The 14,810-nt window shown below is 35.7% G+C and overlaps 1 protein-coding gene across 1 annotated transcript in view; it reads left to right on the top strand.

Annotated features, from left to right (window-relative positions):
• The first annotated feature begins 2,266 nt into the window (after positions 1-2,266).
• The window catches only part of LOC129744524 (putative odorant-binding protein A10), a 100,437-nt gene continuing 87,893 nt past the window's right edge, over positions 2,267-14,810 (top strand). The window contains exon 1 of the mRNA XM_055737094.1: positions 2,267-3,161. Coding sequence (XP_055593069.1) covers positions 2,954-3,161 — 208 coding nt within the window. The 5' untranslated portion in view covers positions 2,267-2,953. The remainder of the gene's footprint in view (positions 3,162-14,810) is intronic.

Genomic DNA, 14,810 nt, shown 5'->3' with positions numbered 1-14,810 from the left:
GATGGTAAAGTGTCATGTAAGTGTCATAACCAAAAATAAATTTCACCTTTTGGAAGCACTTATGTATGTAAAATTAGAGTTTAGCGAAAATACAAGATTGTTCATTTTTGTCAAAAGTACACGAACTGAATCTTGTGTATTTCAATGTTTTTTTTTCTTTAAAAAGGAAAAGAAGACTACAAAATCTAAACATCTTTGTTTTCAATAATATTTTGTGGTTGATTTGATGTCATACCTACTGTTATTTGGAAAAATTCTCTTAGTTCACTTCAGGTTGTCAGATCTTAAGTCGGCAGATTTTTTGCAATATTTTTTATTATGTTATGTAAGCATTTGTTCAAAATACCGATTTATTTTTTTCAAATTTCCTAGATGAAAAAAAACAAGGGTTTTTATCTGGTAGTATGGATCACTTCAAACATTTGTTGGTAAATTTCTGCATTTCCGACTTTCCCCTGGAATGTTTTTTTCTTATTTTTATGAAAATAAAATATAACATCGTGTCATAAACAGAATTTATAGCACTTTCTTAAAATGCGTAAAATAATGTTTCTACATTTATTTGCCCTAATAATGTATGTATTGAAAATGTATCAAGTATGAAATGAGTAACAAAATTTGAAGTAAAGCAGGTAACATTTTTTTTTATTTGGGCGGAACAATTTGGAAATCTCTCCTTCATCACTTGGAGTTGAAACATCACGAGTGAAAGGGGAAGGAGGCAGTAATAAGAAATTAAATAATACATTTTTTCAAAAAGTCTGAAATACATTGGACAAAAGCTGGCATGCAACAAACTTGTATACCATCTACATTGCACAAAATCTAATAATCCACAAAATTTAGATAAAAAGTTAAAAAAAAAATCGTAATCAACAGGTGATATAATTCTCATCTACAGTTTAGATTCCACTCTTTCAACTGTTTTAATTCTCGAAAAATTTAGAGAATTTTTGTTTAAAATACCTTAAACTGTAATTTTTCCCCCTTTTGGGATTTTTGAAAAAAATCGGAGTGACAAACAAAGTATTTTATCATTGTTCCGGAATAATAAAACTCATTAAATGCCCATTACTTCAGACTATCCTGATAAAATTTTTATGTGAAATATTGATTATTTTTAATGTAAATTAACCATCCTGAACATTTAAACACCCTACAATCAATATCTGAGTTGGTTGAATTCTATTTCCGATCTGAGTACCATCAGTGAAGAGAAGTTTTATTAGAATTTTTAAAATGAAATTATTATCATTGTTTGTTACATTCCAACTCTTTTTTCTCAATTTGTATCACAGATGTCTTCTACATAGTTGTAGCTAGAAAAATTTCCTATTAAATGATATTATCGACATATGCAGTTGTGTTAACGCTAAAGGTATGACCAGCGTTTTCATAGTGAGTAGTATGATTTTGTGTTTGAAAAAAATCAATAAAAATATTCAAAAAATTTCATGTTCTAGACCCCCCGGTGGATTATTTCAAATTTGGGCTCAAATGAAAGGGGAAAGTCGCAGCTTTCGAATGGTACAGAAATTAGCGATGCTAATTTTCGATGAACAAAATTTTTCCATAAGAGACACCGTGCCTAAGTAAAGTAGAATAAATGAAACATAAACCCCGTCTAAAGGCGCAGTTGAGAAAGAATGGCAAGAAATCGAAGAACTACAAAAAAATAAGTGTTAAAATTAAAACGATTACTAAAATATTCAAACAGCGGACGAATGACTGCAACGCTTAAAATCCAGTTTATACGAAAAAAAAAAAAAAAATAGAATAAGAATTAGAACAAATATATTAAAACAAATATACCTCACTGTCAGCCTTCTCCATACATCCTATCAAGGACACGCATGTCAGCACCACCTACTGACGAAAGTTCCTACTAAAGCCGCTGATCGTACCGCCATCACCATCTCTAGCAGCAACAGCGCCACCTACAAGTCAAAAATCTGCCAGAAGTAGTTCAGATCGTCGATGTTTGTACATGGTAGTTAGAACTTTCTCCATAGGATGGCGTGCTTGATGTGTCGCCTTGTTTTTTGAAGAGTGAGGTATATTAGTTTTACTATATTTGATTAGAATATTGTTCCTTGGATTGGATTTTTTCAACCGTTTCGAAATATCGATTTTTATATCGATTTTCAGGAATCTACACCGGAAGAAGATTTCCTCTCGTCTTGGAAAAGCCCCTATTTATGTGGCATCACTGGTACGGAACCGACGGACGGATGGAGAAAGTTAAAATGTATCACTCCGATCCGAGCGAACTCCAGTCAACCGTTGGCCGCCGTTCAGTTCAGTTCCCATTCAGTTGTGGTTCCGACTTCCGCGAAGCTTCCGTTCCGTGAAACAGGTTGTTAGTCGAACGAAACAGTTGCCGCACATACACATATCGTTTCCGGAGAAAAACCTCCGCCTCACGCAAGCTGCAGAGTGTGTTTTGACTTTTCCGAGGAAAAGTCTGGGCTCGGGTAGGGAAAAACGCCATTCATATCACGTCCGGTTTGGCAACACAACACCGCCCAAAGGCCCCTAGTTTCTTTGGCGCTTTTGTGTGTAAATGACCATATCGGTCCCTGACGTTGGTCGTCACTTGTAATTGACCAACATCCGGTCCCATTTCTGGGAAAAGTTCGTTGTCAAACACAAACAGCCGTTTTGCCGTTTTGGCTGCTAGGAGTCGGTCTCGTGGGAGGTTTCGAGAAGAGTAAAGGACTTAGCAGCTTCAGGTCCAGAAAGAAGATCGCCGCCTAAATCAATAACATAATTTGAGTCTCAGAATTGAATGACGCGTCCGGCCAGGGTCGTGAATGGATGTGAAGTTGCGTTAGCGTCGTCGTAGTCGAGTGAGTCGAGTGAAGATTAATCCAATTGTAGGGCCACTTAAGGAATTACTCCCCTGGAAGTTCCGTATCACCGTCATCAGTGAAGTGAAGAGTGACGTGAAGATATGTTTATTGCGAAGATGAGTTCAACGATGCTCTTGGGATTAACCGTCGCAGTGTCGATCGTTATGCTGCTGCAGCAATGTGGCCAAGTGGCCGCCAACGACAGTCAGAACATCAACCGGCTGCTCAACAATCAGGTCATCGTCAGCCGGCAGATTATGTGCGTCCTGGAGAAAAGTCCGTGCGATCAGCTGGGCCGGCAATTGAAAGGTTTGTTTGTTGTCTGCAATCACATCTCGCTCAAAGTTTTAATGTGTTTATTGATGGTCGTAGCGCGTGTGTGGGAGCAGCTCTCTGTCTCTGTCTGTCTGTCCGACTGACAATGGACGGCATTTATGTTGTTATGTGTTGCCAATTCAGTTCACCGGAAAGGTTAAGTAGTTTTCTGCCGGAAGGCAATCACATTTACGGTTTATGTATCTATGTTTTCTGGTGCCGAACGGAATTTGATCCCATTCTCGTAAAACACTTCGGGCGAAAACCGAATCTGTTTTGGATGGACGTACACTTGTGCTTCCGTTTTGTTTAATATTTCGAAAAAAAAATTGGGAAACGGTTTTATGGGAGACAAGCTGTCCCGGTGTGCTTTTCTAAACCTTCTAAAAATAAATGTTTTTTGTAAAAAATATTTTTTTTTATTTTATGTAGAGGAGAGTTGGTGACGTGGGCCACTCTAAATATTTCAGCTGTGTGTTGAGATAAAAATTCCAATCCAACTGTCATCGTCGTCGCTTTGCGTAAGCATGTTTTTCTATATGTTGTTGACTTATGTGCGTATCATATGCTTCTTTTATTTAACTAGGCTAGAAAAATGTACTTACATAAATAAACAAGCACTCGCAAAATTGCATCCGTGGGAGACTTAAAGTACATAACAAAAATATGCTCATACGCTTATGATCTTAATTTTGTCTTGCTCTTTCACGTGGGAAAGGATTTTTTGATGGAACATCAATAAGTCTCACAAACGCAATCAATTTGCAAATCATTGCTTGTGGAGAATCGTGGGCCACACTTTGTGGGGTATCTTGGGCCACCTATATGGTGGTGTTTTTATACACATTCAGAACTTTAAAAACGTTATTACTATCTGTAAAGTTTTCTTACGTCAAATGAAGAGTTATGAAAAATGTTTTGTCCATCTTTTCTAATGCGATGGAGACAAACGTTCGCGAGCCAGGTCTTAGGAACTATTCGATCATACACGACTCTCTTTTTTCGATTTGGATTAGGTGGTCCACGTTTTACAAATTCCAAAAAACTACTGTTTTTGAAACAGTCAGAACTCGGGAAATCAATGTATTTAAAAAATAAAAAAATGCCTAATGATACCTTAAAATGTAGAAAAGCTTTCCATTTATTTTTTTTCTTTTTATCTTTTATAATAAAGAAGTTATGAAGCAAAGAAAAAAAAGTGGCCCATGATACCCCACTCTCCCCTACTAATTGTTAATTGGTAATTTTAAATTGCAATTTAATTGACTTTTTTATTGACACTCTAAATAAGACATACAAAACCCTACCTCGTCTTTAGAAAAGGTTTTTATTAAGAAGTGTTACTAAACAAGAAGAGAGCTTGAAACGAACCATTTTACCTTCAAAATTTATTAATCGAATACTAATTTTACACATCGACAAGTTGAAAATCATGTAATATTCGTTTACCTCTCATGATGCTCAACAGAATCATCAATGGAAATCTAAAATCTTATAACCTCTATTCTATTACTATAAGTTTTGATTAAACAAAAAATTATTTATATCATCAGAAATATTCTTCAAGAAAAAAAACATCAGCCACAATTTTATTTTGCGTTTCTTGTTTTTCGGAATGCCCAACATCACATATGAAAAGGTTTTGACGAATTACACAAGGCCACAAAATTTACATTTTCCGAGGTGCAATGAATTCAAAACGTAGTTTTGAGTAATTCAAGTGCCCTAAATCTAAATATGCAATTTTTCTATCAGCTTTTTTTTATTGAAATAACTTTTCAAAATAGGCTAAAATTATTAAAGGAAGTTCTGCGCTTTTTTGACAAAACTTTCAAATAAAAAATATACATTTTAAAGTAAAAGATTTGAGTCATTTATCAGCTTTCCTTAAGAATTCAAATAACATTGAGTGCTGCGAAAAAGTTGCATAAATTTTCTATTTGTTTACTTTTTCTCATTTAAAGAATTAAAAAAAAAATTAAACCAAATTGAACTTTAGATACTTTTAAAGCATAAATCTAATCGTTTTGCAGGTTCCAAAAAATTGTGAATGAAATCAGGTTTTTTTTTAACTTTCTGCAGTAATGTCACAAATACTCGTTATGATATCCATCTCCGCAAAGAAATAATGTACAACAAAAGTAAAAATGTCAATTTGTAGGGTTTTTATTGCACTTTAAGGAGAAAAACACATCAAAATCATTCGTCAGCTTTTCGGATGAATTTTCGAACTCTTTTGGTGATACCACCCATCATTTTCTGCACAGTACTGCTGGTAACCTCATTCGCCATCTTGTCCCACCACTTTTCCATTTGAGCAGGTTTTTTCATGGTTCTGCCACATTTCTTCAGTTTGCCCTTAACTATTGCCCAATATTTCTCGATGGGACCAAAATTCGGACAGTTTGGTGGATTGATACTTTTTTCAACAAAATCGATCTTGTTCTCCTTATACCACTTAACGACATCCCGGCTGTAGTGACAGCTTGCCAGGTCCGGCCAGAACTTCACCGGACCTTTGTGGGACCGAATGAACGGCAAAACCCTCTTCTGGAGACATTCTTCTTTGTAAACATTTCCATTCATTGTGTCCCCAGTGATGAAAATCTCAGTCTTCTTCCCACAACTACAGATCCCTTGCCAAATTATCAACTTACGAGCAAATTTAACTGCGAAAACAAACTTGAATCTACCCGCAACATTCCTTTTACGCTTCGCAAGGTGAAATTTGTTGGCGGGTATTTGTCTAAAATCCATTTTGACGTGAGTTTCGTCGTCCATCAAAATGCATCCGTTGTACTTGGTCAACACTTTCTCGTACAACTTTCTTGCCCTGGTTTTTTTCAGCGCCCTGTTGGGGTGTTTGCTTGCATGATACGACCGCAAGCCTTCTCGCAAACAAATTCGTCGAGCTGTACTGTGGTTTGTCTTGAACTTTTTCACCAAATCATGCAAGGAGATTCCAGGATTATTGTGAACTGAGCGAATAACCTTTGCTCGCAGCTTCCGGTCGTATGTTCCACTTTTACGCCTGGTTTGAGTCTCCCGGTAACGTTGCAGCACCAAATTTATAGTCGATTTTGGATGCAGAAATTTGGCGATCTTTACCCCTGACCACGTCGGTTTCTCTACGTGAGTGTGCAGAATTTTCTCTCGCCTTTCGCGTTCCATCGTCGATACCTTTGACTGCCTGTTTCAATCTTGATGAAATTTTCACCACTAAGTAAACAAACCATCCGGATCAAAACACTGTCAATAGATTTGCGATGTGACAACTAGGGGCGCTGCAGTAAATGAAAAGAGAAAAATTAAAATCTTATGTTTCAAAATTAAGTGAATTAAGTGAATATCATTGGATTTTTGTGAACTTAAAGTGCTGAGAGTTTTTCGGGTCACGGAAATCAGATCCATGGGCAAGGCTTATGGATAAGGATAAGTTACTCCATGTTCACCTGGTTGAAATTCGTATCCTGCTTCCCAAAAAACGGATGAATGAAACGAGGGGTTGTGGTTGCATTTTTGCACATTTAGTGAAAAGTGTTTTTTAGTTCATATCCTTGGATGCTACCTAATGAAGACATCAAGTTGGAAGCATGAACATTAAAATTGCAATACTATTTTGAATGTTATTTTCAAAATAAACTGGTGAACATGCTGGTGTAGGAAATAAATTTATGTTTGAACGATCGCTATAGCAGTTTTGGCATGCTGAGACCAGTCAAACCTGTTAAATATTCCCGATGCCTTTTATGGTTTGAAGATAAGTATCCTTTTCAAATGGTAAAAAGGTAAGATGTTTAAAATGTATTTTTATTTATATGGTAATAAGGTAAAATGTTTAAAATGTATTATGATACATTTAACACGTTCGTCGCCACGTCACCCATATTCGGCAGACGGGTGTATTTCCTGGGGGGCCCCGTCACATCAAAAAGCAGGTGACGCTCTCTTACTTGAGTTTACGGCTCAGCTTCGCCACACGTTTCAAATATGGGAGTTCTCCCTCTTTGCTTGAGAAAGCAGCCGGAGTATTTCGGCAAATATGGAATCATGAGAAGGATATTATGGTTCCTTTTTATAATTCTAAATTTGTTTCGAACAGTGGTAACGGACCCCTTGGTTGCACTGCAAATATTGTTGGTGAGTTAAGCACGGACAATATTTGAACGTGCGATCGAGACTTCCAGTACCGACTCGGGTCGAAAGACTTATCAGCCACTGATGGGTTTAACTACATACATACATACATACAATTATTAAAATTAAAACATAAACCCTTAATTTTTTTCCCCTTATGAAAAATTCACATTTCAAATCGCGATTTTTTTTTTCAAACTCAAACCCTCTAAAACTCTCTAACCTTCTTAAACTCTCTATTTTTCAATCAACCCTTCAGTTGAAAATTTTCAGATAAACCATGGATTTTTTTTTAATATCATACCCTAAAAATATGTAATTCGGTAAACTTATTGCTACTGAGTTGAGAAAAAAAAATACAAGAGCCTTTGTGAAACTGAAAAAAAAATATTGGCATTTTAAGATTAAAAAGACGGGTGGATTTTATTTGTGCCGGTCACAGTACCTTCAGTTTATAGATAGTATAAATACTGTAATATGAACTTTGAATGTAATCGTTCAGAACATATGGATATATTTTATTTTTAGGGGGGTTGGTGCAGATAGAGTTTGTTCGTTTCGTTGATGTAGTTTATTGATAATTTTGCAAGTTTTTACGTTTCGCTCTACTTCCACTCAACCATCCTCAGACTCTATAGTCTATCTCTTGTCATTCTTACCTCAAAGGTCATCTCAAGTCATAACAAACAACAATTGGCGATTGAAACAAATTCAGTTATATGACCTTCAGATCAGGAAACTGTGATAATAATCACTAAGCCAAATAAGTATTTAGTATTAAGTATTTAGTAATGTAGAACAAGTGTACCATGGATTTCATTCTAACTTTTTTCCTGTTTGATGTTTTTTTTTAAATTTAAAATGTTTTAAAAATGAACTGAAACTCCAATCAAAGATGAAATATTGGCTGTGTAACCCGGCAAACTTTTCCACCAGTCACCAATTTATTTGTGTCCTCCCTTGAAATGCGAACTCATGCCAAAGTTTCGCCCTCAGTGTAACCGTATATCCTGCCGGGGCCATCACTTTCCAGATCCAATAAAAGCAATGGGTTATGTGGAACTGGGACAACTGCTTTGTGCGATTTTTTTTTGTCGTCCTTCGGTAGTTGTTATTTCAAACACAGTCAATTTTTTTTTCGCTCCCTTCAAACACTCGCATGGAACATATTGATCCGAGCTGCTGCCGGGTCTTTATCCTGGGTCCGGGGATTTGTATGCAGACTCGCCGGAAATTGATTGCGCTGCGGATGGGCCCAAAGAGCTATGTCCTATAGGATGTTAGCCAGGCTATGGGGGGTGGCTTATTTTCGTGAAACCAATCGCGACGGGACACGACTTTCCGGTCCTTTGATGGCGTTCCGGATCCCGAATATCGAAATGGCGAAAAATTGGAAAAATCATCCTTCCTTGGTGATTTGCAGTTTAGCGCCATCACATAGATACCGTAAGCCTGTGCGGGTGGTTTCGAAATTTGTCGTTACGTCGCTTCATTGAATTCATAATTTAAAAGCTTCGTAGTTGTTTGATATTATTGAGTTAAATATGCCAGAAAGTATAGCTGCAAGTTTCCTTCTAAGGCACAATTCAAGTAATTTTTCTTAGAGCTTAGATAAGTTAGGCAATTCTAATTATTTTCACTTAAGGCCCAACGTCTTTTATAATTTTTGGAAAGCCCAAGATATTTTGCTTCATAAAGAATGGTAGAAGTTTTTAAAAATTGAGAAACATTTCAATTTACATGATTTCGTTACTTCGAATATAAGTGTGAGCGATTGAAGGGAGATTAATGAGGGGATTGGAAAAAATATAAAAAAAAACATCTTCAAAAGGGGGAAACAATTAGTACAATTTACATTTGAAATAATGGAAGCTTAAAAGAATGTATTTTTTGTTGTTCTGCAATTCATGTAGGTACTTAAGAATTGCCGTGTTGCCAAAATCGAACGGTTTTTTTTTCTAAATTTTTTTTTCAACATTTTTTTCAACGTTTGGCACATGTGCCAAAAGCGGATGTTGCCAAAATCGAATGTTGCGAAAAACGAACGGGGCCTGTATTAGGAAAACATGAGATATCCCAGAAAGATTGAACGTAAGCCGTAAATATCATGAAATTTTCGAAAAAGATACAACGGCTCACCGGGCAGGACTTAAACCCGCAATTTCCGCTTCAGTACAACACGGCGCGTTAGCCAATAATACCACGGTGAACATGACGAAATAGGCTCCAGCACGCGTACAAGTCGAGCTCCATCAGTCGACTGCTGGATCTTCTATCGATACACCATGTACATAAATCTCGCATGCAGAGATGCCAATGTGCCTGATTTTTAAGGCATTGCCTGATGTTTTGAGGCTCTGCCTGACAATCTGAATTTCCCTGATTTTTGAAAATATGCCTGATTTTGCCTGATTTTTGCGAATGTGATGAACAATGGGTAGTAAGGAATTGGAGTAGGTACCATAGCTGAAGTGAAAAATTGAAAATGTGGCTGAATCAAAGCAATCGAAAGATTCCTTTTTAATTCCTTTTTAAAAAAGGGAACTAAAGGGAATCTTTCGATTGCTTTGATGCAGTAGAATTATTCAACCAAGTAGGCTCAGACTCACAACACATATGAAAGTGAAAATGTGGAGCGATGACCAAAAAAAGGTCATCACTTTGAGCTAAATTGCCGTTACTTTCACGTAGCCTGATTTTTATTTCGCCAATTCCCTGATTTTTGAAAAAAAAATGTTTGCAACCCTACTCGCATGTGTTCTCACTATTGATCTCTTTGCTGTTTCTCTATCACCAGCAGTGAAGCCACAATTTTATCGGCATCGGTATGAAACCCAAACAATCTTTTATCGGTATGGAAATCCTAAAAATCGGTATGAAAATTGGTATTTGAGGTGGATATTCAGGTGGTCAGGAGGTGGTTTGGCTAGTGAACGGTAGACAATGTGCAACTCGAGACCCCATACACCCAACCTTTGGGTAGTGATCATATCAACGATTATTGTAGGTGATTTCAACTTAAGAAATACTACATGGTATCGCGATAAAGATTCTGATCTTCATCTTTTACCGAGCAACGTTCGCTTACCAGAAGAAGCTATTCTTGTAGACGATATGGCTGCATCTGATCTGTTTCAAGTTTGCGGAATCCCGAATCAAAACAATCGTTTTCTTGATTTGTTATTCACGAATGACGTAGAGTGCTGTCAAATCGAAGAAACTACACCGCTAATACAGAACGAGGCGCATCATAAAGCAATGTCGTTACGAGTCAATGTGGATAAACTCCAGTACGAAGACACACCGCCAGCGCATGAACATAAGGTAATGATCGATATGAAACATTTCAATGAGGTCGCTGTCAATCACTGTTAGAGGTTGAATGGAGCACGATATTTATACAACCCGAGGATTTTGTATACGACATAGCTAATTCACGTGAACGTTCTATCACAGACAAACAGACGGGACACTTCATTTTCATTCTTCGCAAAACGATGAAACAGCTAGGCAATGTCACCACCAGATAGCACCACTTAACGACTTTAAAATTATAAATTTTAATCATGGTAGCCTTTACTTTCATTGTATTTATTTACCTTTCCGTGACAACCAGAGAAACTTTGCCAATAAAATACTTTTTAGAGTGGAGGGATTTGAGAGCTTCAACAAAATTTCAAAATTATCTTAAAGTCTCAGAAAGTAAGTACATAGATTTGAAATATGATCCGATTAAAATTATTTATTTTATTTGCAATAATATTCTAGAAATATCAAGAAAGAGGAAATGGCCTGCGAACAAGGAAAAAGGCACACCAGCTAAGAGCGGATGATATCTGAATATTTACTTTTGTTTGGACCCAGTCGAGGCACTGTTCAGGTTAATAGTAGTGTTGAAAAATCCGAGAAAAACTTTGGCGCTTTTGATCGCTGGCCTTGTACTCGAAACGTGAATCGCTTTAGAAATGCTTTGAATGATTCCCAGGTTCTGCGTTCCAATGCTGACCAAGTAAATCATAACATACATTTGTTAAATAGTCCTTAAATAAAACCCCGCATGAACAAGACGTTATAGTTTGAGATTAGCCATAGCTCAAAACTATCCGAGCCTTGGATAAATAAAAAAAATTATGATCACTTATTTGGTTGAAAAAAATAGCACATTTGAAAAAAACATTGATTACCATTTGTTATTAATCACCATTTTGATTTGTCTAACTAATGAACGATTGAAGGGTTACCTTTAAAGTTTTTATTTCTTCTTATTAGAAAGCACGGATAACATACAATACAAGAAAAAATCATATTTCACTTATTTAAGACTTGAAAAGAGTTTTTAATCATATTAAGCGAAAACTGATGAATGAAAAACTGGAAAACGAGATTGCCAAAATCTGCGGGAACCGAAAAAAACACGGGAAGTGATCTGATTTTGATAGTCAAGTTGCTCATATCGCAAAGTACATGTATTCCAGCTGGGTCGACGAGCATTAGACCATCGAAGTCTTGTCCTGGAACTAACGATTTCGTTGAACTTTCTGCAAAATAAATATATTTATTAAATCATTAAAGGTTAAATCTCACACAACTCTAATTTCTGAGACAGCATTTTGAATTTAAGCGATTTAATAAACGAGTCGCTTTACAGAAAGCCTTCAATTTGATCCTGGAGAATGCCGCAGAAAAAGTTATTCACCATCGATCGATTTATTCTACACACACTTCAAAGGTCCCGAAAATTGCTTACACAAATGAAAAAAATCTGTTTGTTTACACTTTTTGTAGCATCACAATATCATAGGCAACCTTGATCATTTTTAAATATGCAAAAGGGATTGGTAGGCAATGTCGACACTAGATGGCAGAGTCATCTCTTGCGAAAAATCTAATGATTTTTCTACTAAGTGTCCTGTCTGTTTCTCTGTGGTTCTATGCTAGAATTTTTGAGCAATCTTGGAGTTTTTGATAACATTAACGAAAGTTATCGCTCGGTTGAATGTGCATTGGATTTTAATGTTTTGTTGTTCTACACTGTCGTTTACGGCATATTGCTTAACAATTGTAGAATAACCAAATTCAAATCAGGCAGCCCCAGATACCCGGAGTGGTTTGACGCTGACACAATACGCCTCCTAAAGGACAAACGAAGGAAACATAATCGATACCGTAGAACTAAAACTCAGTCTGATTAAACCGCATATCGAGTTGCGGTGAATGCATTTAAAAGCCCGCATAGAGCCCAGCGATGTTCGTACTTTGTAAATCTTCAACGAAATATTCAAACTGAACCGAAACGATTCTGGAAGTATTGTAATTCCAAACGAAAGTCTAATTTAATACCGAAAAATGTTTCGTAGGGTAAGTGTTCCTAATGTGGCATGTGTACCTAATGTTAACATACTGTTCGATTTTGCCTGTTTTTGACGTTATTTTTCACTTATCACAATTATCAAAAAAATTATAATTTAAAGAATCATGTGAACTTTCATTTTACAAACAAATTAGCTTTCAAATTCTCAAGATTTTTCGTAAAATCCGGATTGTTTCCAAGTATGTCCAAATTGAATGGAATTGTTAGCAAATTTCTTAAAAAACACCTGTTTAGAAATAGAAGATTAAAGCTGAATTTGTCAACCGATTTTTTTGAAATTTTTTGTCGGTTTGTTTTTTATCATGATTTAAGAAATAAGTATGTTAAAACGATGTTTTGTTCGTGTAAAAACTAAAAAAAACATATGTCCACAATTAGGAGCACTATTTTCAATGTGTTCCTAATTATGGACATAGTCAAAGTTTTCCAAAGTCATAGAATGTATTTGAAATAAATTTGATTGAAAGAATTGTGTTTTAACATAATTTTCAACGATCTGTAAAAATAAACTGTTTTGAGCTAATAAAACATGATTTTTTTTTAACTTCAGTATATCTCAAAGCTTAAAATGTTGAAAAAACATTTTCGAAAGGTTGTAAGGAACGCACCTTTCGCGACAAAGAAGGAAACCATCAAGTTACAGAGAGCTTCTTAACGAGAACAGAATCGAAAGGAAAAATTAAAAAAAAAATCTCAATAAATTATGTTGTATACCGTCTTTTGGGGCATCATGCAACACTTTTCAACTTCAATTGCTTCTTAAACCCTAATGGCCACTGATAATCCTACCGTTTGTACATAAAAAGTTTTAAGGTTAATGGGACATCAAATTAACGTAGTCAGAAAAATAATTGGTTTTACCAGTTATTTTTAAATTTACAAAACATGTGATTTTCACCCTACTAAGAAAAAGGGGTATCTAAGTTGCATAAACCTTTGTTCTTAATGAAAAATCAAACAAAAAATTTTGAAAAGTTTTTAACATATTTGTGATGTTGTTACGCATAAAGCACGATCTGCAGTTATTTAAGATTTTGTTAGAATTAAAGTTTATATTTTTTCTTTTAAAAGAAAGCAGAAGGGTGTTGATGCATTTAGGGATAAATAATACTACAAAAATCTTACATCATATTCTAGCTTATGGAAACAAGATTTAAACTGTGAATGGTTGATTTGCATGTCGATGCATTTTAGCCCAGACTGGTAACGGAATTTTAAAAATATTTATTTTAAAAAATTAAATGATTGTTCGAAAAATATTCATACACCAACAGTGTTGATGTAGGATAATAATTCCCATTGTGTAAAGTTTTTTACGGCATCAAAGATGTAAAAATTTCGATGTTTCGATTTTTCTATGAGATTCAAAAACTTCATAAAACTCTCTCACGATGTGAGAAACTATGGCATAATCATTTTTTTTTTATCATTAAATGATAATTTTAATCAATAATATTAAAATAAAAGTTAAACAAGTGTTGCATTTGGAATTTAGTTACCAAAAAATTGTATATCTAAGTATTAAAGATTCGGCGCAATAATATCAAATCTAAAAACCTCTGACAAAATATAGCGAAATTAGGCTCATTTACCCTACTGCTCTAAAAATGCAAACAATTTAGAAGAGGCTTCTGAACTATTTGCAAAATATTTTCAAAGCGTATACTGCTCGAATTCTACTGGAACAGATCTCGAGTATGAGCTTCCGGTGAATGTTATTCCCGAGCTGGCAATATCGATAACAGACGTCAGAAGGAAAATAACTAACTCACTCCTAAAAAAGTGCGTTGGTGGGCTTGAAGCACCCTTGCATCGCCTTTTTTTGGATTCTATCAACGAGGGAATTTTTCCGAAGTTTTGGAAGATTTCCCATATTATACCGATACATAAATCTGCTTCTAAGCTTCCTGTTGAAAATTATCGTGGAGTCGCTATTCTTTCTGCCATACCCAAGCTTTTTGAGAGCATTGTCTACGACCATATGTACCCATGGTTAGGAAACGTCAGATCCGGTACTTTCTTGATTAACAGCGGTGTACCACAAGAGAGTCCCTTGGGACCCCTTCTTTTCATTACTGTTATGAATGAGTTTCCCGAGGTTCTACAGGACGTGTTTGTGCTGATATATGCAGATG

The sequence above is a fragment of the Uranotaenia lowii genome, chromosome 2 (assembly GCF_029784155.1).
Source record: "Uranotaenia lowii strain MFRU-FL chromosome 2, ASM2978415v1, whole genome shotgun sequence".
Taxonomy (NCBI): Eukaryota; Metazoa; Arthropoda; class Insecta; order Diptera; family Culicidae; genus Uranotaenia; species Uranotaenia lowii.
The sequence above is the reverse complement of the archived record's forward strand: the minus strand, read 5'-3'. Positions and strand labels throughout refer to the sequence as shown.